Source organism: Nipponia nippon, unplaced genomic scaffold (assembly GCF_047370975.1).
Source record: "Nipponia nippon isolate SJK-2023a ecotype South Korea unplaced genomic scaffold, ASM4737097v1 scaffold_4, whole genome shotgun sequence".
Classification (NCBI taxonomy): domain Eukaryota; kingdom Metazoa; phylum Chordata; class Aves; order Pelecaniformes; family Threskiornithidae; genus Nipponia; species Nipponia nippon.
In genome coordinates, this window is record NW_028262358.1 from 54,758,797 (window position 1) to 54,783,252 (window position 24,456).

The following is a 24,456-nucleotide window of genomic DNA, read 5'->3' on the forward strand; positions in this document are numbered from 1 at the left end:
AATTCACTGTAATTGTCATTATATTTCAGGTAGCCTCTAATCATATGGCTAGATAACTGTCTCCATTTAAACTAATAGGCCAGGCTGGATGAGGCTTTGAGCAACCTGGTTTAGTGGAAGGTGTCTCTGCCCATGGCAGGGGGGTTGGAACCAGATGATCTTTAAGGTCCCTTCCAACCCAAACCATGCTATGATTCTGTTATTCTAATAGATGGTTAAGGTCAATGAATGGTTTAATTTGACGTATAAAAAGCTGTCAGAAGAAATTAATCCTGAATCCAACATTTAAAATATTTCGTTACAAATAGTATTTTCAGTTGTGATCCTCACAAAGCACAGGTGATATGATGCACCTTTCTTCAGTAGCATGTGTAATGCACAGATGAAAAAGCCCTCAATTTGTTTGTTTCGATCCTGGCAGTCACTTACCCTGGAAAGCATACCTTTGCCCTGCTGCGTTCAACTGTGGTCAGTCCTACGTGGCACTATTATGCGAAGCTCTCCAGCGTTTTCCTAATGCCCGCTGTATTCATCAGGGGAAATTACAGCATGCCCTGAATGAAATGAAAACATCAGAGGGGGATTTGGTAGGTTTAGGAAGTAAGTTTTAGAGTCAAAAGGATTCTAATTTTATGTGTCTGCTCTAAAATGCTTAAAAACTACAAACTGAGGTAATGAACAACAGTCTATTGCCCAGGGTTGAAATGACCGATAGCTAATATCGGCAGTATGTAGTTAGCTGTAGTGGAAGGCCACCAACGGTTGATATGCACCGGGCTGTAGCTGTTTTGCAGGGTACATTCCAGTGTTTTGTTGGAAATTGTATTAGTTTTGGCTTTTCGTCATGGCTCGGTGCCAAAACTTTTTTAAATACTATGTGGTTTTATTCCCACTGGAAGAACTGAAAATAGCACTTGTTCTCTGAATAAGGAATGTCATCATCATGTTTCAGGAGATCAGGGTACTGGGCTGTTTTTTCAAATAAAGGTGGCAGCAGCAATTTTCTCAGTGTAAGCTGAGAAGGAAAGCTTTGCTCACTGCTGTACATGAACATTGCTGGTGTGGCTCTGGTTCTCCCTTTAAGGCCAGTTGAGCCAGCTTTTCAAGTCTTCCCCCAGTAAATGTTTACTTGACTGTTAAACATTAGCAGTGGTTACGCTTGCCAGTGGTGTGAAGGTTGCCATGCCAGTGGTATGAAGGTAATGTGTCTGGCACAGACCACTCTTCTTTGGTCCTTAGGCACCAAGGACTTGACCAGAGATTGACTAATCCTAGATTTTCACAAGTTCTAAGGCAGATCTGTGTGTGCTTCTCTGCAGGCAGATGCAACCTCCAGTAACCTAGCACACCTCTGGTCTTGCTGGTGTTAGTATGTGACACATAAAAAGGGAATATAGTTGAGCCAAACGTAATCTCCTACTCTGTTAGTAAAAATTAACTCTTTGAGTTAAAGAACTTGAACTTCCTAGTTCAAATCTCTTATCTCACTACCTTCTGGGTTTTTTTATATACATCTGAAAATATCAATTTTAAGGTTTTTGCAAAGTGATCATTTGTTTATACTTTCTCTGTAGATTGGAGTCTAAGTGATGCCTACAGATGATGCTAGCCTGTTTTTAAAACACACCTGTGAAATTGATGTTCGTTAGTGACTGACGGTGTTCAGTTGATCTATTTCTTGTCTGAGCATTTCAGCAAATAAAACAGGTGTATGTTGTTCCAGTATTTGGGCTAGCTATTTTCTTAGCAAAACTCCCTGAGGTTTTTTCCTGCATCCAAGGTGATGAAGCTGGCCTTTGAGGACAAATGATGCGATATTTATCAAACCTACTGTTGTTATTGATTGAAAGCTTTTCCCCTGAGAACTTGGCATGAGCATCAGGACATGTCCCTCTTTTCGTGCAGCTGATATATATGTGTAAAGGAGCTGTGCACACAAATGACAGATAAATAGCATTCAAGTGGTCTGTCCTCCTTTTCTTGACAGTTTTCTGGGATGTCTGTCATGGACCCAATGTCTTTTGGCAGCTGTTTAGGTGTCAGCAAAGCCCTATGCTTAGCACATGTGTGACAGTGCTTCAAAGCTTTAAGTGAATACAAAAATGGATGTGGGTCAGGATGAGGTCAAAATGAAAAGAAATAAAATGCATACATAAAATAAGTTTGATCTGATTTTATTGGTTTGAAGCTGGGAAGTGGATAAATACCCTTTTCAGCATTCTTGCAGTTCTTAGCTGGTACTTACGTGATAATTCCTGGAGGTATTTAAAAGATGGGTAGACATGGTGCTTGAGGACATGATTTAGTGGTGGGCTTGGCAGTGCTACGTTAACAGTTGGACTCGATCTTAAGGGTCTTTTCCAACCTTAGTGATTCTATGATTCTGTGAATTGTTCATGTTCTCCTTATGGATCAAGACTATGGGAAAAGATAGAATCCTTGAGTGGCCTTTGGTATGTACTGTACCCAGTCCTTGTCACCCTCTGTTGTCAAGCAGAATTTTTTCTTTCTTTTATTTGACTTTAAATCTTACTAAATGTTGATATCAGCATTGCCCCAGTTACATTGAGTTTTTATGTTCATCACATTTGTGTCAGCTTTATTTTTTCCAATTCTTTTGATAACAGTACTAAGATAACAGCCAAGAGCTGTGCATTTTTCTTTTAATTTTGATTTTTTTTTTTTTAGTGTATACTTCCTGTGTTATTTGAGCTTGTGTTTTAGTTCTAGCCATCTTTTTTGAGAACATGGTTTTTACCCCTTCAGTGCCTTACAGTCTTAAGTGATTGATTTGTTAGGGATGAAGTGCCTGATCTAAAAAAAAAAAAAAAAAACCCAAAAACAAAAAACAAAAAAAACCCAAACACACACACACAAAGAAACAAAAAAAACACCAAAAAAACCCAAACAAGCAAGATTTGTTTCCTTTTAGGTATGTGCTTATTAGGGGTGTTAAGAGCATGAATAGTAGTGTGTGTGTTTTTGACAGAGCTGAAATTCTCTGTTTAGCTGTTCTAAAACAAACGGTGGATAATCTTTGAAGCAACCCATCCACGGTAAGGTGGGAGGAGATTTCAGTGATTGAAAAAAGCCCTATTCTGCTTGTAAAATGAAGAGTTGTTTATGAGATGATTGTGCAGTGTGAAAGTTTTCGGCTAGCAAAAATTGTCAGAATTTAGAAATGCTAAAATAGAGTAAGTAACTTCCTGTGATTACCAGACTCAATACCTGGCTGATAAAATCAAAATATCAAAAGAGGATTCAGTAAGTGTCTTAGCCACAAAGATCCCCTTTATAGTTTGAAGTACTGTTTTACTGTAAACCTGAGCTTTTGAGCCTAGTACAGTCAATAAAATACTGCAATTTTAAAGAGAATAAAATGTTTCTCCACTTCCTTCAGTTTATTAAGGGCAGTGTAAAATAATTGTAGAAGTATTGGGAATAATTATTTTATGTTCTTTTTAAATTGTGTTCTCATTCCTTATAAATCACAGTATCTCAGGGGAACAAAAATCTGATTTTTCCAGAAGATTTCACCATTGTCTGTTAATTATAATCAGTTGGAATCCTGCTGAAGCTACAGGTGGTGAATGATATAGCACACTAGTGTTACGGAGATATTGCCAAAGGATAGAATTGAATCTGTACTATTAAGTGTGAATTGGGTCATAAAAATATTTGAATAGTACTGGAGTACTAATTTCTGTTTTGTTTTAGTCACATTAATTTATTGATCAAGAATCTTCAGGACAATAAATTATTTTGTTATTTATCTGTTCATATTATTTATGTGTTATTTACCAAAATAGAGAAGAAGATTACATTTTTTTAAATACTTCTTCAGTTTATAGTATATCAGAAAGGTGGTGTTAACGGGGAGGCTGACAGATAGTAAATGGACAGTACGAAGAGACTCGGGAAACTAAAGCCAGATTGCCTGTCACAAGAAGATAAATCCGTGAGGGATACTGTGCATGCTGACATCCTGCAAAAGTTTCAACAGTAGTGAACTGGCTTTTTACTAAGCCGGACATTTTCAGCCTCTCAATTTTGAAGGACACTGAGAGACGACAGGGATGCAGGTTTTGTGAATGACAGTAGTCTGTAGGTTTTATCCATCTAATTTCAAAGATGCTTGAAAAGTATTTCATCTTTTGGTTTGTACTTTACTTATCAGGCTGTGTGCATAGTTAAAGGTGAATTTTTCTTGCCTCTGGCATTAACACAGCAGCCTACCGACTGTTACAGAAAATAGAAAAATTCTGATATCACCAACTTTGCAACCTGTAGATTTTGTTCTGTCACATACCATAGCTAAAAAACTACCCAAGGCCTTAGGGTCCCCACTTCTGAAGCTAGTAGAGCTCTGTGATTTCACTGAAATTTAGGACGTAATCCATTCTGAGTTGATTTTTGTTCACCTGCAAAGCATCCATGCAGGTTATTCACAGCATATGAATATCTCTTACAGATTACAGTTTTAAATTTCCAGCTGTCCAATACATTCCCCTCTTCTTCCTCTTCTTTCCATGATAGGAAGGTATTCATAAACTAACATAGCATAGGAGGAGGTCATAACCACTCAGTCATATCCACTCAGTCGTGGCCATCTTCATTATCTTTTTATTAGGAAGTGTTGGATTATAATACTGAAGTCCAGTTACAGGTGGGTCTGTGATTTAGGATGACTTAAATCTTCAGCGGAAAAACAAAAATCTGTCATTCTGGATAGGGGTAGCATGACAGGGAATCCTTTGAAAGTGACAAACTGATTTGGTTGATGTTGCTAAGCCTTGTGACTCAGTTGAGTAACACTCATGATTTTACCATGAGTCTTACTTGTTGATGCTGTTCTTAAATCTTGAACTGTTACCATTAAACAGTTCTGAAAGATTCTCAGTTGACCTGAAAAAAAAAGAGGGTTTTCTAGCTCCAATGTTCGAAGAAGACAAAACTTGAAAACCTGGAACTTGGGGTGCTGTGGAGGCTTGCAAAACTGAAAAACCAAAACAAAACGAAACAAAAAAAAACAAACAAAAAAAAACCCCAACCAAAAAAAACAAATAAGAATTCCAGTATTATTTTGAAAGCCAGATGATTTTGAAGATGAGCTGGTAAGTCCTGGCAGTTTTCTACTCGGGCTTTACAAAACTATAAAGTGTAGTTCAGGTGACAGTAAATAGTGGTGAAGGCCTTGAGCTTTCATCAAAACTGAGATTGTGAACTCGCCTATGAGTTGTTAAAAGTAGAGTCAAAACATCAGGCAAAGAGGACAGGGTGTCTTGACTGGGCTGAAGGGGTCTATATGATGAGAGTGGTGGTATCATGGTAGTTCAGGTGAAGGAGGAGTTTGGGTGAGTAATGTAAGGACAGGGCAGTATGGGTATGAATAGGTAATTCTCGGGACAGCACCCATGACACCCCAGCGTCCTGGGGCACTGTGGAGACCTTTGCTGCTGGCACTGTTAGGGATTTTGAGTAGATGCAAGGAGAAGCTCCCTCCATTGAGATGGAAAGGAGTCCTGCCTTGGTCAGCAGGAATGAGGTTTGGTTTGCCTGAGCAAGCCAGATTAATTATTTCAGATTGCAGAAGGGTGAAATGGGAGCGCTTGATGCTGGGTCTCGTCCATTATTGCCTCCGACACGTGGCATCTCCAGCATCCACTTGTGACTCGGACGTGGACCGTGGTCAGTCAGGGAAGGTATTCTGGGCTTTTGAGTAATTTTAGATGACACTGGGATTTCTGCTGTGTTCTGGCTCTGCTGGAAGAGTTGGCCAGCAGCACGTTGTCCTTCCTGTAGGTGCTTCTTGGTGTTGCTCCTTCCAGGTGGTGACACATTGTCGTGAACTAGATTTGAGTCTGTTACCTGCAGAAGCTGTGATGGAAATTCAGTCCCTTTGAGTTCCTCTGAGCATGCGGAGCGAGGGCACCTCAGAGCCAGCTCATCAGTAATGAGCATATGGATTACAGCCCAGCAGCACTGGCCTGTTTTACAAATTAAATTCCAGTTACGGCTATAAACAACCTTTATTTCATACTGCAATTGACTTATAAAGTGCCTGTGCAAAGTGCAGTGGAAAAGACAAGCATGCTGGAGACATTAAAATAAAATGTGAAACTACTGAAGGGGGCCTAAAGTAAAGGGCAGGAGGGCAAAGTGAAACACAGTATGACAGATCCTTGGCAATGGTGAAACCATGAGTTGTTGCACTAGCTGCAGCCGAGTAGGTAGTCAGCCACAATAGGAACAAAAGGGTTAAAGCTTAATGTGAAGAAAGACAAGTGCATACAGAGGAATAAATTATTTAATCTACCACTGACCACATTCAAATCCAATATTACTGGCTCCCGGGGTGAATTTGTGAATATTGCATTGGAAGGATAGAAGCTACTGTAAGGTAGTTATGTTACTTAAGGGAACACCAGTGCCGTGATGTATTAGAAAAAGTTTTAAAACCAGGCTTAGCTACTTAATATCTCTCGTTTTGTAAGTATCCAATATAAACAAGTGGGTTGGATGTGATAGGATTTACTATTTAAACAAAGAATAACTGTGCCAGTGTGTTCTGAGCACATCACAGAGTGTACAAAACCCTAGGCTCGGGAGGAAAACCAGCAGTTTTAAACTTTACAGTTCCAAGATACATGTACATAAAATGTGAAGCTGCTCTGGAGTTAAAATCTGGCTTGCACAAATTCTGCAGCTTAAGGGGTTTTTGATATTACATGGAAAACCTTCCAGTGGAAAACTGGGTAATTAAAGTGACACCAAAATTCTTAACCTACCTGAATTCATGCTAGTTCCCTCAACGAATACCAGTGTCAGTGAACCATGTCCTTACATCATTTATCTCCTTTATCTTGTTATGAGATAGGTGCATATCAGTAAGACGACTTCCACAATGTGATGAACTTTAGAAGTAAGAGATGAAAATAGTGCTTCTCACAAGAAAACTAATGAGGGTCCTCCTGTTCTTTTTCTGTTGTAATCTGCTTACACTCATGTAGGGTAAAGAAGAAAGAGTGATGGCTTTATGTTCTGCACCCCTCTCTATCCCAGAGACAGTCCCATATGCTTTGATTCTTCTAAATGCCATCCTGAGATGTATTAAAAAGGGATGTCTGCAAGATAAGAAGGATAACTGTTCAGTTCTCTTTGGCATTAGGGTGACAAGATATAGCACTATATCTAATTTTGGTTCCAGAAGAGGTGAACAAGTTGCAAACTGCAGAGGAAAGCAAGAAGAATGAAGAGGAGGTTGAAAAGCACGCTATCTTAAGAAAGGGCAAAAGGAAAAGATTTGGTTAATCTAGCAGGTGTTGGTTGTACCCCTTCCCCAAGCAATTATCTGTTTGGTGGGGTGATTGCCTCTCACCCGCTTCATCCCTGAGAGGAGCTGGAGCTGCCACCGCTTGCGCACAGCGAGTGTTGCTGAGTGATGAGAGCCAGGAGTCCTGCTCACACCTCCAGAGGCTGCCTAACATCAGTGACCACCTGAAACTGCTGAGTGAACAGAGCATCTGCTCTTTACCAACCTGTTTGACTCTTGGTATACCTGTGCTGGATTTGAACGTTGCTGTAACATCACGTGCCTGAAATAAACCTGGTTCTGCACTCCCTTTGGTGGGGAATCTTGTGCAGCAGATTGCCGAAGTAGAGGTTTTGCTCAGCTGTGAGCTGCTGTTGCAGGAAGGTAAATCAGGTGTAAGGTATAAAAGGAGCAAAATGAAATGTATTGACAGGATGCAGCCAAACTTCGAAAACTTGATCTTTGACCTTTTCTTTGTAATTTTCCCAGGTTGCTATTGATATTGTAGTTTCAATTTGCTGTATGTATAGCCATGGTGTCTTGTAATAGGACCTGATCTGAGACTTAACGGGAGACTTTGCTATGCTTTGGACTGAGCTCTTTTTAGGTTTGTAAAGGTGCAGTACTTCTTCACAGAAAAATTATTGGAAGTTTTGATATTGGCTATACAGATCTGTTTTGTGGGACACATCAGGAACTATTAGCTTTGGTGGACGCTTCATAGTAATGCTTTTCTTTGGTCTTAAGTTTGAGGACTATGCATACAAGCCATCCCCTTTTGCTGCTTGTGCTCCATGCTTATGTTTTCAATTTATTTTGGTACTTAGGGATGTTGAATCATTAGAGAACACATTTTAACTTATTCTTCCAAATATGTCAGCTGCTAAACAGATGAAATGCACTGTTTGGGGCAGGGTGGGGGGGGAAGTCATCCTTTTTCAATTAAATTAGTTGCTTAACGAAGATGCAACAGAAGAATCTTGTGTTACTTCTTCTGCCTTATTTTCAGTGCTCCACTGCAGCTATATGGCTTTCCAACTGTGAAAGCAAACAAACTTCACCCTTACCTTTCTTGTGGTTTCTAGTGTTATTTTCAGTGACCCATAGAGAAGATTGTGCTGGCTGGTCTGCTTTAGAGTTGGTTAATTCCAAAAACTCTGTCTCTGTCTAATGTCACTACACTCTACAGGTGGCTCTTGACATAACTGGATCTGTGTGGTTTAGCTGGGGAAGAAGGAGGCTAACTAGTAATTTATTTTGTTTTCTCTCTTTTTCATCTTTCAGTCATGTTTTCTGCTGACATATCTTTGTGCTAGCGATTCTTCATTGTAATTGCTTTAAAAGTGAGTAAGAATAAGTTGATGCTTGTGTGGAATGAGATTTTGTGCAGCAATTCCTGAAGTTGGGTTTGGAATATGTTATCTGTTAGTGGCCTTAGAGTTTGTCTTTAAATAGGCCATGGCAGGCTTGTGACAAACCTCAATTAAAGAGAGGCATCCAATGGACCTAAGAAGATCTCAAAGCTGGTGACTGAATTGTCTGATCTGTCTTCATGAAACCCGCAACGCGAGAACGCAGATTCTCTGGAAAAGGTAGAAGATGAGCTAAAAATGAAATGCATGGTGGGTAACAAAATTCTGGAATTTGTTGGTGTAGTAGGTTGTGTAAGAAATTCTTCAGGAAACAGGCAAGGATGTGCCTTCTAACATCCCATGTGCAATCTTTGGGGGCACTGGAGGAGGAGGAGGAGAGATACTGCAGAGAAATGGACTGCTGACAGCGCTCAGGTTTGCAGGTGCCTAGTGAGCATTTTCCACCACTCATGAGCCAAATGGGCCATTGCTTTGACTCAGTAAGCCAGTTTTAAAATTCTTATAGTTCTGTCTCGGTTGGACAGGAAAAAAAACGGAGAGGATGCACTGGGAAGATGTGATGCTATATAGAGATGTGTGACGTCAGCAAATGTTTCCTTGCTTTCACGATTTTAGCAGTTTTGTCCGTGTTGAACACGGAGCACTATCTGACCACAGGTTAGTGTCTGCTCAGAAAGGAGAAGCCAGTTCTGGCACCCACTTCTGGCCCCTCTCATGAGTGAGGACAGGGTTCGCTTACTTGCAGAAGCTGTGAAGATAATGGATTGCTTTCTGGGAACATGTATCTCTGACATGAGTTATTTGTCTGGGCAAATTGCACCTGGGCTGGGATATTTTTGGCAAATGGGCAAAATTATACTGGATTTGGCTCAGTAAAAGTGGAATGATTTAGGCCTTCGGGTGGATCCCTAAATTGTTGACACTGCAAGTAATTATCCAGCCTAATTTTTTAAGTGCTGCAAAGATTTACCTGGAGACAAAGCCACCACTGAAGCCTGGCTTTTGTCAGGCTATCTGAGAAATGGCTCCCCTCCTGAGACTGGCAGACCTACCTTGCAGAGCTGCTTGACAGTTGTCATCCGTAATGCAAATTCATTTTGGGATAAACTTGCTTTTTCTTCTCGATTTCATTCACAGTGGTTCTTGACATTTTTAGCTGTGGAGCAAAAGAAAAAAAACCTCAGTTTGAACTGACAAGTAAATTGTTATGTAACTTTCCAAACCCTTGGAGAGAGCTGTTGTAATTATACTGTGGGTTTTACTTTTTTGTAGCTGTACGTACTAATTCATATAACTCCAAAGTGAATTACGTGTTTGGATTGTTTATATTACCTCTGGGCTTTGATGCAGTGCTCAGTAAAGTCACTCTGTAATTATTTTGAAGTTGTGTGTATTGTTACATGAATGTCATGTTGCCAGAGCATCACCTCAGCAGTTAGTCAGTCTACATTGTAAAATAAAATGTAATCCAATTAGCATTTTGTAAACCTCCAACTGCTCTTTTCCATCTTGTTTCTGCTAATAAAATAGGAGCCTTCTTTTCAAGTGCCTCCTCTGCCACCATCTCTTATATTGGCTGAGCTTGCTGTGAGTATCGTGAGGGGGAAAAGAAAGAAGTTCCTCTCTGAAAAAGTTGTCAGTTTCTTGCACTTTTAGATCTGCCTGATACAAACTCAGGTTTCTGGAAGAAGTATTTCTTCTTCTAAGACATTACTTAGACATTTTTCTAAAATGCAGAAAGCAGATTGGCAGTGTCCTAAGGGAACTGGTCACACTAAACAAATACTTGCTTATGTACCAAAAGCCTGTGCGCTGCACGGCTGTGGGTGCTGGGCACACCCTCAGGTGCGTTTAGGTGAGTCAGTGGAACGGTGACGTGAACAGACGAAACATGAGCAGAGCTTCAGCAGCGCATCCCTAAAGCTAGCCACATTCAGCAGCGCTGCAAGTGAAGTTTTGATTGCCGTTAATGACGGTGTTCTTCTGAAGCGAGCTTTGAGCTGTAGCGTTTATCTTGAATCTTGTCCGATTTTACCTAAGTGCATTCAGATGTTTACTGAATCAAGGCATTGATATATTGGCCTCCTTTAGGCTAAACAGTTGGCTGAAAATAATAGCCCTTTATTTCAGTTTTCTCTATCTGCAGTGAGTATTTGCTTAGGGTTTCTTTTTGGGGGTTGCCATGGTTATCATCTGCCTGCAGAACAGAATTGTGCTACGTAGGAAGGTGAGTTTCAGAAACAAAGGTGAGAACAGGCCAAACTTGGTAGCAACTGTCGGGTTTTTTTAGCTGGTAAAGTTGTTTGCACTTAGAATAGTGACTTTACAAAGGCCTGCTTTAATTTTATTTTATTTTTAAAGAATGATATGAATAATATTCAGCCAAAGTTCTTGGCTAATCAAATCAGGGATGTAATTAGAACTTGAATGTAATCTGGGTACAGCAAAATTCCACTTGAAATGAATGAAGTACCAATGAAGAAAAAATTTTGCTCGTTATATTGCAAAGTGCAACTCTGCTATGAAAATCAAAGCAGTTAATAATTATGAAGTATTTTTAAATGTTTCCATAGCCCTACAAACTCTCATCATTTATCATATTTCCAGGATGCTAGGCAAACACATGCTGTATGGGATCTTGCTCCTTCACTGGCACTTGTCAGCATCTACTTAGCATTTCTCTTGAAGACTTTCACATACTTGCACAGCAAAGTATGCCAAAAGCATATGCCTGAGCAGAGAAGAAACTCCCATTCCACAAGTTCAATGTTGTTGTGTGGATAGTGCTGCAGGGCCATGGCAAATACTGATGCTGGGTTTTGTTAGGTGAAGAAATGAATCAAAAAGGGGACAATCCAGAATGTCTCCTGTGTGTGCTTGCATAAGAAAAACTTTAATGATGGTGACCCTGGTGTTGTAATCAACGTAATAAAATGTGTTCAAATGTTAACCTTTCAGACATCATTGGCAGTTTTGGAAAAAGTTAGCTAAAGCTGTAGCACAGAGGTGTTAAATTCATCACCTTTGGAGTTCTCTAATCACTAAGGCTGGGACTTTGCATTTTGTAGGTAGCAAGGCTTCTGAAGGAAAGATTGATAAAGAATAAGGCGGCTAGGTTTCTCATAGAAAACTCTACAAAAATGTAACAAAATAGTAAGGTTTGATGTATTATGTGGGGTTTGTATGAGCATTGGGAGGCCCATGTTTACTTGCCGAATCAGCAGATGTGATGTCTTGGAACTTGGAAAGCTTAACTGAGGCTGTGATCACCAAATACCTACCCCCTCCCCAGGTAATTTGGAGCATGGCAGCTTCCATGTTTATGTTGCAGTGGAGGATATCCTAAACATTGCAACCAGTAACGATACTAATGTTCTTTTGGTCATGAAGTGTAACGTTGATAGCAAAGTGCCAGTATGTTCCCATTATACATAAGGGAATCCAGATTTTTCCTTTTTTTTTTTTTTTTTTTTTTCATTCTAGTTTGCAGTCCTCTCTGAAAGTAATCTGAAGGGTTGCCTGAGGAATCATTTTGCTTCCCTGATGAAGATGTATTAGCTGCTCAAATACCATGGGAAGTGCCAGAAGCCCATATGCCTCATCTGACTGCTTTTATCTTAGAAATCCTTCTGCTGGGAGAACGTGATGGCATCATCAGCAGAAGTAACTATAGGTTGAGGCACACCATCACTTTGGCACGTAAGCCGTTCCTCACGCTGAACACGTCGCCTGGCACCCAGGTGCAGGCCCTGTGTTGGGAAACATCTTGTGCCGTCATTTTAATAGAAAAATGAGCTTTCCATAAGTGAGTGCCATACATGCACCACTGTGGATGAAACTGTGAGCTCCTGACTATGTTAGCCAGTTTAAAAGGCTTGAAAACAGAGGCCTCTTGGCCTATATTATCAGATGCTGCTGCTATATGCTATGCACCAAATACTTGTCTAGTGCAAGAGTGTGACTTCAGAATGCCTTTTACTGAAAGGATAGCCCATGGACATCGCCCAGGAACAAATCAAGGCTGCATCCAGTGCGCTTCAAGACAGTGAATTGCTACTCACTTGTTCTGGTTTCCCAGGGAGGAGAGCATGGTGCAAGAGTTAGCGTGGGCTGGAGACCATTCCTAGTGGGCAGGTTGGATGTGGCTCTTCTGTTTCGAGGTTTAGAGAACATTGCCTGTACGGAGGTGATCCTACTGTGCCAGTTGGCCTCCAGGCCACCTGTAGCCCCAGTGTTGTTTATTCCACAAGTAGATACCTAGCCAGTGGCATGATTTGTTCTCTGAGTCTCTTTGGAAGATTCGTGTTTATATTTGAAATTGAAACAGTTGATAAACTTTAGCTCTATACAACTGGTGGTTGTTTGGGGTTTTTTTCTTTTTAAGCTGAAGTTTTGTAATTCAAGCATTCCTCTTGTGTTATGTCAGCTTCACTTTGAGTTGCCAAACTGTAGTGCAAATTCACTCCTCTCTGTTCTTTGTATGGGAGGCGGTCAACTAAAACTGACTATTTGCATTGAGGTTACAAGCAGCAAGCTTAAGCCCATCATCAGCTTCACTAGAAGACATCAGTTTTTAGTAGCTTAGTGTTTCTGGAGTAGCTACCAATCCGCACTGTTACATTAAACTGGATCAGGAGGGGGAAATCGCAGCTTGCCACCTCCTGAGCCATGTGTTTCTCTTCTAAAAAGCTTCTGGCTTGCTGGTGGAGGTGAATGCTTCTGACCTGGGCAGGGCCCTAGAAATTCTCCTGTACGTATCTGTTGGCTTACAGTCAAAACATGCTGTGATTCAGAGGTACACAAAAATACCAATATACTGACTCCATTTTTTCAATCTTTAGGTACTTCCTTTCCCCAGCCAGGTGGTCTACAACAGAGTTGGAAAGTGTGGGAGTCGAACTGTGGTTTTGCTTTTGAGAATTTTATCAGAGAAACATGGATTCAACCTGGTTACATCTGACATCCATAACAAAACAAGACTGACCAAAAATGAACAGGTAAGTTACTCATGCTCATCTTAGATGCTGTTTCCTTATTATGTTTGTGAAACTGAGAAACAAAGTCATACGCTAGCAGAAATTGTATTGAAAAGGTGTACTGCTACTTTGGCCTGAGTAATCAGCCAGCATTCATCCTCCTCTAAGTGGCTTCAGTTAACAGGAGCAATGGATGGTAAAGCCAAGAGCAACACGATGTGGAAGCTAACCAAAAAAACTAACTTCCAGTGAGTCAGCTGCTGAATTTAGTCAGCATAGCAGTTAGTCCAGCAGAGAGGCAAGAAGGGTTAGTACAAGTGAAGTTAGGTGCTAACAGCTTCTGGGACCTGTATGAATGTATCTGCAGGGCACAGCCATTTCTCATATAAGCGGGCCAGCTTATTCAGACCTAGCTTGGGTCTCTTTAAGCAGAGCAGGAGTAAATAATAGCCAACAGGGTTTGGGTTTGGTTTTGGTTTTGTTTTGGTTTTTTTTTTGCTTGCTTTCTTAATTCACTTCTAGTAATCACTTGCTTCAAAAAGTTGTTTCCCAGGGCCATGCTAACCCATGGTGCTGTAATCTGACACGTCCTTGATCCTATCTCAGCCTCTTGCTCATCTGCCTTTTTCATGTTATCACAAAACCCTCACTAAAGCAAGTAAAAATACCGCATGAAACCTCTTTACCCAGACACCCCTTCTCATGTTCCCTTAAAGTTGTAGAAGGTATTATTTTTGCAGCTCCGATTCCAAAAAAGATCCAGTTATTTAAATTCCCTTGTATTTAGGGCAACCACGTGCCCTCTGTGAGTATCATTGCCATCAGTAGGTATTGATGCAAGTAACAGAAAAAACTTCAGACTCCAGAGTGTACGGACATAGTCAGATGCCATACACACGACTGTTGCACACATTGCCCACGGCTGCTATTTTGATCTGCTGATCAGGTAAATGCCGCACTAACCGCCTGCGTCACTCCTAAGACTAGAAGCCTGCAAACCACAAAAGGATGTATGCGATGATCAAAATACGGACGTGGGCCTGCCCGTGGCATTGTGCTGTGATTGGGGGTGATTTATTTGTAGCCTGTTTATGAGCATAAGTTTGTTATTTTTAGATACAGCAGTTCATTCCAAATGGAAATTAGGGAGCAGATATGCTTTTCAGGCATTAATAATCACCAGCTTTCACCCTCATCAGCTACTGCGTTTCAGTTCTGTTCTGCCTTTCTCTGGTAGGTTGATTGTCCTTTATTAAACATCGTACAAGATCACATCCCAACAGTCTTCTGTGCTTTAGTCCAGCATGTGGTGAGTCCAGAGAGGCCCCAACTTGTTTTTGATGCAACCAATACACTGACAGAGGATAAATATCTGCATTACTTTTTGCACTCCAGAAGCTGTTAGGTTACTAGACAGCGAATATGCTGCAACGCAGATGGTGCTGGACGTATTGCTACAGAGCTGATGATTTATTCTATAGATTGCCCTACTATAACTTGAGTCCCTTTATTTTAATTTATGGCTCATTTACATAGTTACAATAGGCTCATAATTTAATGAGTACTTTTGCTGAAAAGTGCCTTTGATCACTAGGAAACATGCCTGGAGACAGTAACTGTTCTGTTGTTCAGGGTATTTTTAGTTGTCTTCTCGTTTTTTATGAGCAGAATATGAAAAAATAAATTCTTTCTCCCACCTTTAATGTGATGTACACAAGAGGAAGTTAAGAGGATGGATGGTCCTGGGCTCCAGGCATTGGCACAAGAGAAAAGAGAGCTGAGCTGGGCTGTAGGCTCCCAGCATGAGCTTGGGCTTCGCGCTTGAGATGATAGGTCTCTCTTCCTTCTGTCATTTTCTGTCCTATGTTTGGTTAAAGCCCTGATCCAGCCAAGACTTCTCTGTAAATATTTAGCTTATGCAGTCTGCTGTTGTTAAATAAAGTTAAGCAAGTAGATGTTCTTAATGACTATGGAGATTGCACGTAACTGGAATCCATATTTCTCCTTGCCTTTTCCAGTCTCCTTCCTACTAAGAAATTTTCCTGAATTATGTGTGCCTGCTAGCAATTAGAAGTGCAGCCTTTGAACATCTATGGGCATAAGGGAGTCAGTTCTGGAAACACATTGAGTTAATCTGTGCCTTACCATTTGCTATATTTCCAAGTAAATTAAATACAGAAAATAATATGTAGTTATATCTGGTATACAAAGTCAATCTAATTGATGTGGCTTTAAAATGACACACATACTGTTGCAAAATGAATTCTTCCTCTTCCCTGACTTCCCGCCCTCCATTTTTTTGTGTTCAGAGATGTAAGAATAAGTATGCTTATAGATATGCAAATACTGATCACATACGGGAGTAATTGGTATTTTATCAACATATCATTTCACTCTACCACCCATCCTTATGGCTGTGCAGACAGCTTTATATATAATTCCAGTTTAACACACTAAAAATCCATCACTAATTTTTCTTAAATGCTTTTAAAGACAGAAAATTGGTCAAAGCAGCTTGGGGAGTGTAAGAAATTCTTGAAACCATTCCAAATTTTTGAGAGCTGAAAATGAAGATCTAGTCTCATTCCTGTGAGTTGTTTATGGAAACGAATACCGAGATGAAAGTGATATACCAAATACCTGTAGATACTTGTGCCTCCTGGACCCTACATGCCTTCAGTAGAGACCAAAACCAGTAGAAGAAGGTAAACAACTCACAAGAAAGACAGATACAGAGAAATTCTTGTCCTATTTGTATCAATGTTAGTGAAGACCATAGTGTCATCTAGCTGACTTCGCTTGGAAAATCCCAGTTGCCTCACCATTTTTATATATTTTGACCTTGCATTTTCTCCCAGTGAAATACAGCAGCTTAAAAAAGTAGTAACATTTCAGCTGTTGTCTGGGCAGGATTATTATCTGGTTATTTTTTTGTTCCCAGTAGAATTTACCTATTACAAATCTTGAACCAAACGGGCCTGCTCTGAGCAGGCAGTGCAGGCGGCTGGCAGTTTCCAGAAGAGGGAAGGAAGGTGTCCTCTCTCACAAGTCTGAGTTGAGTTTTTGTGCAGGAACAATGCAGTGGCTGGAGCAAAGCCATCCTCCACGTTTCTTCCCTTTCGGGGAGGGCCCCATCCAGTCTCTCTCAGAGTCACTTCACTGTGCCATCTGCTGGATTGTTATTTACAATGCAGCAACAGCTGAGTACAAATACGGATGATGCTGAGCCATTACGGTTTGATTTCTTCAGTATGGCCAACTGCAGTCCTACAGTGGGGTAGTGTAGGACAGTAGACAAGGAAAAATCTTTCCTCTTGGAGTATTGCCTCTCGTAGTGTTCTTGCTCAGGTGGGCTTTAAGATCTAAAAATAGCTTATGATTTACAGGATTGCCTCTGTTTGCAGATCTGGCCTTCTTTAAAGGTCCTGTTTAAAAGTCAGTGCAGAAAATGAATTTTGGAGAAAAATTTAGAATAAAAGTTTAAGCAACGAGTCACAGTGGTAGAAGGACATTATGCTAAGGAGCAAATCAGCATTTAGGTTACTTATAATTAACTGGTGTTGGATGGGAGGTGGAATTGGTTTGGGTTTTTTATGGCATGTAGTTTATGTTTAAATCCCAAATATTACTGGCAACGGTGGGGCACTGCCATGGGCTCCACGGGTGGATGGGAGCATGTGGGCACAGGGTGCCACCAACTGTTTCTCCCCTCTCGCTCTTGGGTCCTGGCCTTTCCCTCTCTCTGGATCTTTGTTTAGCAGCATTAACTGTCTGGTGCAATTTAGTTCATTTCAAAAGCAAATTACTATGTTTTTCAGCGCTGTCTCAGTGAAACAGCTAAAAGTTAACTCCTGTAGGAGAGCTTGGGGCAGTAGCAAAAAAGAGGAATACCTCTTTAGAGGCCCTTATCATAGTGGGCACATGCTCCTTTCAGTCTTCCCCAGGTATTTTTATAGCTTCTCCCTCCAAAATTGGATGTATTCTGGTTCATCACTCCCCCAACAGTGTTTGCTGGGGTAGTTCAGCTTCTGCTGCTTGTGTCTTTTCATCTCTTTTCAAACTTAGGTTGGTTTAAGACCATCTCCTAGATGATCTGTGCTTGTATGTATATCTCTCCTGCATCACCCATTCCTTCCAAAGGTACTTGCTTTCCTCAGCTCTCGTCCTCTGCTCACTCTTCTTCTCTGTGGGTCCTCTACATTAATGATCTTTTAAAAAAACAAGCAAACAAACAAACCAAAAAAAACCAACCACCAATCCCCCCCCCCAAAAAAACAGCCCACAACACAAAATCCAAACAAACAAACAAAAAAAAAACAGCAAAAAAACTCCACTGGAGACCTTACTCTTCTGGGAGATGTTGGAAGATATTTTATTTATTTATTTATTTATTTATTATTTAACATAATCTTAAAAGGAAGGCTGATCACTACGTATTCTTGACCAATATGTTTGGCTTATTAGGCTGAAATCAGTTCAGCACAGTGGGACCAGAGAGAGAGAGGCCCATGGGAAATATGGCCACAATCTGCATGTGGCCATGAGCCATTACAGTTACTTATTTTTCCCTCCTGACATCTGTGTGTTGTTTCTCTTGAGCCTTACTTACCCTTTTGGCAGGGTTTTTAAAAGAATGCTTTTGATTGTTTGTTCATATGAACATTGTAGCTCTATCCACATCTGCTTACAAGTCCAGTTGATCATTAAGTGTCTAAATATGAAGGTACTGTAAGTCAAAACAAAATTCTCTGTCTGCTTTGGAGTAAGCTATTATCATAGCTCAAGAGATTGAGTTTGGTAGCAAGAGATTAAAAAAAAAGCCAGGAGCCCGATGCTGTCCCGCTCTCTGTGCATTTTTGCAGTCTCCCGTGGCTCCTGAGGCAGAAGTGCCCCTGCTAGCCTGGCAGCGGGTTGACACGAGCCTGACACTGACATCAGGTGAAGTGCAATGGGAAACGTGGTCGTGGTGGTGCAATGTGAATCAGCCTGGTGCTAGCAAATTGGTACCAGCCGCAGGGCGAGCTGAGGGGCAAGGGCGGCTTGCGTGGTACTTTGTAGCACTCACCTGTACCCACGCACACATATTTATCTAGCGGTGTTATATTAAAGGTGCCTGTCTTTTTAAACTCAGTGGGATTACTTTGTATGGGTATACTATCTTTAAATCTCCATATTTATACTCTAATGATGGTTTTTCATTTATTCCAAGATGGAGTTATTGTGGTGGCCATAGTGGTGTGAATGGAGTTTTTATCCCATATCAATAACTTCCTTCTGCCGTCTTCCTTCCTTCATTCATGCAGACAAAGTAACATAGGTAAAATGCCAATGTAACATAAAGCTTCATACAGTTCTGAGAATTTCACTTCTCCTGTAACTTGTCTGGGTAAAAAGAAAAAAAGAAGCCAATTGAGGCATCTGATACCCAGCCTCTAGAGTCTCCCCTTGTTTCATTCTGCAAGGTGAATGAATACAATTTTTTGGCAGAGGCAGTTACCAGTCCTAAAGAAATGTCAGCGTATTTGGTTTGCTAGGAAAGCCTTTGTCTCTTGAGACCATTAACAAACAATACTCAATTACTTTGTGCCAATTATTGCAAAGTTTCCTGGGCTTTCTAATTCTGGTCAGGGCAAGCTCTGCTCTTCGGTTGTATTAATTTCTTGCTCATAGCATTTATATTGTACTGAAGGAGCTGTATAAAGACCTGTTTGTACTTGAATCAAACAGTCCAGAGATGATTGACTAAAGCAGGGGGGCTATTCCCTGCGTGCCTTTTTTTTTTTTTTTTTTTTTTTTTTTTTAAAATAATCTCACATCTTCTCTCTGTTTTCTCTTGTTTCTCTTTTCCTTTCATATTGTCTTTCTTTTGGTAGTCTTTTCTTCTTTGCCTTCCATTCTCTTGGGTTTACAGCCTTTCTCAGGCCTAACATACCTTGATATACCAATCTACCTTGATACACTTTCTCAGACCTAACATGCCTTGATGTACTCAAACTAGTTTGACAGGAAAAGGCCCATCCTGAGAAGATGGACAAACTGAACTGTTTGCTTCAGTGCTCATCGTACATGTATGTGTATAAAATTGCTGAAGGCAGAGGAAAAGTAGGGAAAAGCATATTAGTGTGTGCACTTTTATGTTCGGTCCTAGAAGTTAAATGGCTGTAGCTTGTGTTGTCTGAAAGAAGAAGGCAGATAATGTGTCCTAGGAAAAAAATGGAGAATGAAGGATGGATGAGAAGCAGTAAAATGTGACAGACAGTGTAAAAACCATGGCAAAATATCAGTATATCAAAACTGGGAAATAGAAGAGAAGAAAATAACAGGCTGGACCCCATGTTTTTCTTTATTTTGTCTATGTCAGCTATAGCATTCAAGTTTTAAGAAATAGATTTTTTTTTTTAATTAATGTCCCCTTAATTGTGTTTAAATTTAGTATATGAATTGATATGACTTAAACGAGAATGTTTGGTTCACCTTCTCTTATCTTTTTTTTTTTGTTGTTGTTTATGAGTTTCTGTTACTTTCTGTATTACTTTCTACTACCCAATTTGTAAAATGAATAAACCTATCATTTCAAATGCATTTGTGTTCAGTGTCCATAATATAGCCTGCTTTGCGCACAGAACAGAAGATCTGAAAATAAATCTTAGGAAATTAACAGTAAAGAAGCAAAATTAACCAGGACATCTCGACTCTCCAGCGTGATGCTCCGTTAGACACTTTCAGTTTCCTGTAGATCGTAGCTAGAGCTCTGCTTGCGCAACAGAGATATTCATATCCATGGGGCACGGTCTTCAATATATGCTGTTTACATTATTCCATTTTAATGATCTGAATTTTTTTTTTTTAATTAAAATGGTGTGAATGTGCCTGAACTAGAACTTTGCATCATCTTTCTAAAAGTGCCCATTTGATTTGTACTCTTAACTTGCTGTAATAGTAAAAGGAATGGCAAGTGCTGGTTTCTGTATTTAAACAGGTGAATCATTCAGTGTTTTGTCAATGTTGGCAATTTTTATTGTTATATGAAAATGGTCATTGGCTCAGCCTCTGCTTTCTGTTACAGTTTCAGACATTTTACCTTTTGGCATTCTGGTGAATAGAGCCAGTGTCTTCAGGGGGCAGCTGCCACTTGCAAAGTTCTGGTGCAGATTTAGGCAGGGTTTAGATTTTTCCTTTAGTTTGTGCCTTTCCTTAAACTGATACCCACTTCTGGAAGTATATAAGCTCTGTGATAGCAGGATGGTGTCTGCAGCTTAACCTTTCTTTCTTAGACATTAAATAGTAATTGTGCTGTCTTGATGACAGTGTTTGGGAGGGATAGGGGGGAAGGAGTTCCTGAGTAATTTAGACTTGAAAATTACATCATCATATGTTGTTTGAGAGTTATATTTGTCTCAAAATGTGCATTGACGTAACATGGAAAATTTGATTTGTTGATTCTTTTTAGATGGAATTGATTAAAAACATAAGCACTGCTGAGCAGCCCTATTTATTCACTAGACACGTTCATTTCCTCAACTTCTCAAGGTAAGGCATTTTTTTCAGTTAAAAATCTTTTTCATTGATTTCTATTAATTGTAATACATAGAACATTTCCCCTCCTTTTTTACCTATAAACAATAAAATGTACTTTTTTCCCCCTCTTTCTGGCATTGGAAGTCACATTCAGAAGTTGTTTTTTCTTTTCCTGCGATCTCTTTGCTACAGAGTAGTTACGTACAGTATGTTTGTGAAAAGCCAGGATGCTACTGCATGCCTTTGCCTCCAAGATGATCTTGGTTTATGACATTTCCAGCCAACATGCATGAGATGGTAACTTGGGTCTTTAAACTGTGCACTCGTGTTTTAAAAGTGACAGCATTGTGAATGTTTCATCTCTGCATAGTCGGATACTAATACAAGACTGAAAACTCCACTGAGTTCATTAATTTTGTACCTGGAATGACTCTTCAGCAATTTAACCAATTCAATTTTGTTCTGACAAAATAGTCCCCAGTCCACAGGATACATGAGTATTTATAAACCATGCAAACGGATTATGCTCTGTATCATGGGAGTGCAGTCCCTTCTGGCAGCTATTTAAAAGTACACAGCAAGACTCTAGAGACATTTATGGCGCAGAATGTGAAGAAAATTGAATTTGGACGAAACTTCTGAGGAATTTTTGGAAGGACGCGAAAGAGTGATGCCAGTTAGCATTTAGCCAGGACACAGAGGTTAAAGCTGACTGCAGATGGTTATTGCCCAGGCTGTAAATTTAGCTTGGAAATTATATTCAGGAACTATGCCATCTGTGCCACTAGGTTGGACTCCTCACATTTAGATAAAAAAATTTCTGTAGAACTGTGACTTTTCTGCAGATCTTTGCAAGAGCTTGCCTAACTTCCCAGCATTTTGTTCACGTGGTAATGTCAGTGCATGTCCTTTTAACGTATGTCTTCAGGCATGGGTAGACAGTGTAGTAAGACATGACAAATTGGGGGGGGGGGGGGGGGGGGGGTGGTGGTTTGTTTTGTTTTGTTTTTTTAAAAAAATAAAATATTTTGAGCAACCGGAAATTCACTTGATATATAGCTTAACTATGGGCATGACTTCATTACATGAAAACAAAATTCTGATCTTCCAAGTTCTCTATTCTGATTCCATGAGAGTTCCATTTCTAATGTATTATCTTTAAAGAATAAAACTCATTAGAATAGGATTTCAAATCCTTGGTAAATGATCTCTTCTCTCTGCTGAAATGGAAGATCAAACAAGTAGCCACACCTGAGGGTCAAAGGGATGTTTCTTGATTAAACTGATCTTTCAGAGATGGTACGCAACATTAGGTACATGAGAAAAAGATGAACATCATTACCTCTTGCTCCTCCCAAGATCCCATTTTCTATGTATATGGTACGTGCTTGCCACATAGGTAACAGGTTTCTTCTGTAGTGTATCCATGAGATGAAATTGATCTACATTTTTCTTCCAATACAAATTTGTAAAAATATGTAACGATTATATAAGATGCAGAAAAGTATTTGCGGCTTCCTTTTTGGCTGTTCCTTGCAAACCTGAAAAATGTATTTTTTGTTTTATTGAGAGGACACTTGGTTTAACTAGTAGCTGTAGAGTAGTGAAAAGGGTGATGAATCTTTTAAATGAGACATCACTGAAGTGCATAAACATTGCTTACTTTTGGTTTAGCTTTTCCTAGTGTTTTCTGATAAATTAAACAGTTCTGTGAGTTTTAGTCTTTAGTTTCAAAATTCATTGGCAGTGTTACACCTAATAGTGAAGTAGCATGTTGAATATTTTCTCTGTTCCTTAATTCTAGGGTGATTTTTTTTTTTTTAAACTGAATTTCATGAGGAACTGGAGTGTCAGGTATTGATTTTGCAGAAATTTCAAGTATGTGATTTAAATACACATTATAAATATTACAGTATTGTCAAAGTGTTTTAGTTTTGCTTGAGTTTTTTGAAACTGTTCCTTTATAGACCATCTCTAATGGACAGCTGAACTTAAATTGTCTGTGGAATATAGTTCTTCCCATTTGCCCCAGCTTTTCTGACAGCTCAACATAAAAGCCATGCAATACCTCAAAAACTAGAAGAATGGGGGTCAAAGTATCAATATTGTCTTTTCTGGCTGATAGCCGAAGACCTTAGACAGCAGGTCGCCAGGAGCAGCCAGTGCAGTGGGGAGTGGGACGGGTGTGCAGAGACGGGTGGGAGACAACCCACTCCTGACTGCAGGCTTAGGGCACCTTCAGATCCATGAAAGGCTCAAAGATAAGCCTGAAGATTGAAGAATCCTACTTTGGTGAAACCCCTTGCTCCTTCCTGAGGAAAGGCATAGGGCTTTCTACATGCCACAGTAGCAGAGCCATTACTGGAAGTCATGAATTTTTGCAGGTGCAGCCATCCTGGGCGTTAGTCCAGTGACCAAACTTGCTTCTCTTGTTTGGCATTTTATACCTTTGAAACCAAGCTTTTGTTTGCAGGAAGGGATAAGGAACGCTTTATTCTCCTTCCTCCTGCACGTATCAAGCTGGCAGACAGGTAGGAGATAGAAGGCATGTTATCTTTGCTACTCTTTTGTTAAGCTCGAAGGTCACTGTTGGGACAAAAGGAGTCTCTTCCACTCGCCTTGCACTTGTCTGGTTGAGTGCTTTCAAGATCTGTGGGCATTGCGTTAAGCCAATTAGAGCATATCACCAAGGTACTAGAGAAGCAGAGAAGATGTAAGCAGAGACATGCAAAATGGCAGTCTTGCTTTGCTTTTGCTTATTGGTGCTTCTCAGCTTCCCAAACAGTAGTAAGAAAAATAAACTTGATTTTTTTGTTTAACATCACTGATGTGAATAGCAGCAATGACAAATCACTCGGATTCCCCCCGCTTCGCACCCTGCACCTGCTTATAAACCTGTCAGCACTTAAAGCTCTCTGATTATTCAGAAATGCATCACGGCATTTACTTATGATTGTTTCCAACTGAATAAAAGGGACTATATCTTCTTTCCAGAAAAAATCTCTAGTGGAAGTGAGCTAAGCCTTCAGTAGTGAATTTGAGCCCCTGCATGTTTCAAAGGTCTGAAAACCTGAAAATCTGATCCTGACCTGAATGCTTGCCAGGGAGGTTTTCCCCTCATTTTTGAAGAGTGTTTTAAGAGTGCCTGCTGGTTCAGCTGAGTAAATGAATCCTCATTTACTCTCCTACATCTTCATTTTTTTTAGTTCAGTACTATCTTTTCTCAATCCGAAGTAGTGGAAAGAGGCAGACAAAAAGGCAAATCTTAAAAGGATGC

The 24,456-nt window shown here is 40.1% G+C and overlaps 1 protein-coding gene across 2 annotated transcripts in view; it reads left to right on the plus strand.

Annotated features, from left to right (window-relative positions):
* Positions 1 to 24,456, plus strand: part of UST (uronyl 2-sulfotransferase) — a 167,845-nt gene that overhangs the window by 67,347 nt on the left and 76,042 nt on the right. For both annotated transcript variants that reach the window (XM_087777011.1, XM_087777012.1), the window contains exons 3-4: positions 13,527 to 13,682; positions 21,112 to 21,191. In XM_087777011.1, coding sequence (XP_087633137.1) covers positions 13,527 to 13,682; positions 21,112 to 21,191 — 236 coding nt within the window. The remainder of the gene's footprint in view (positions 1 to 13,526; positions 13,683 to 21,111; positions 21,192 to 24,456) is intronic.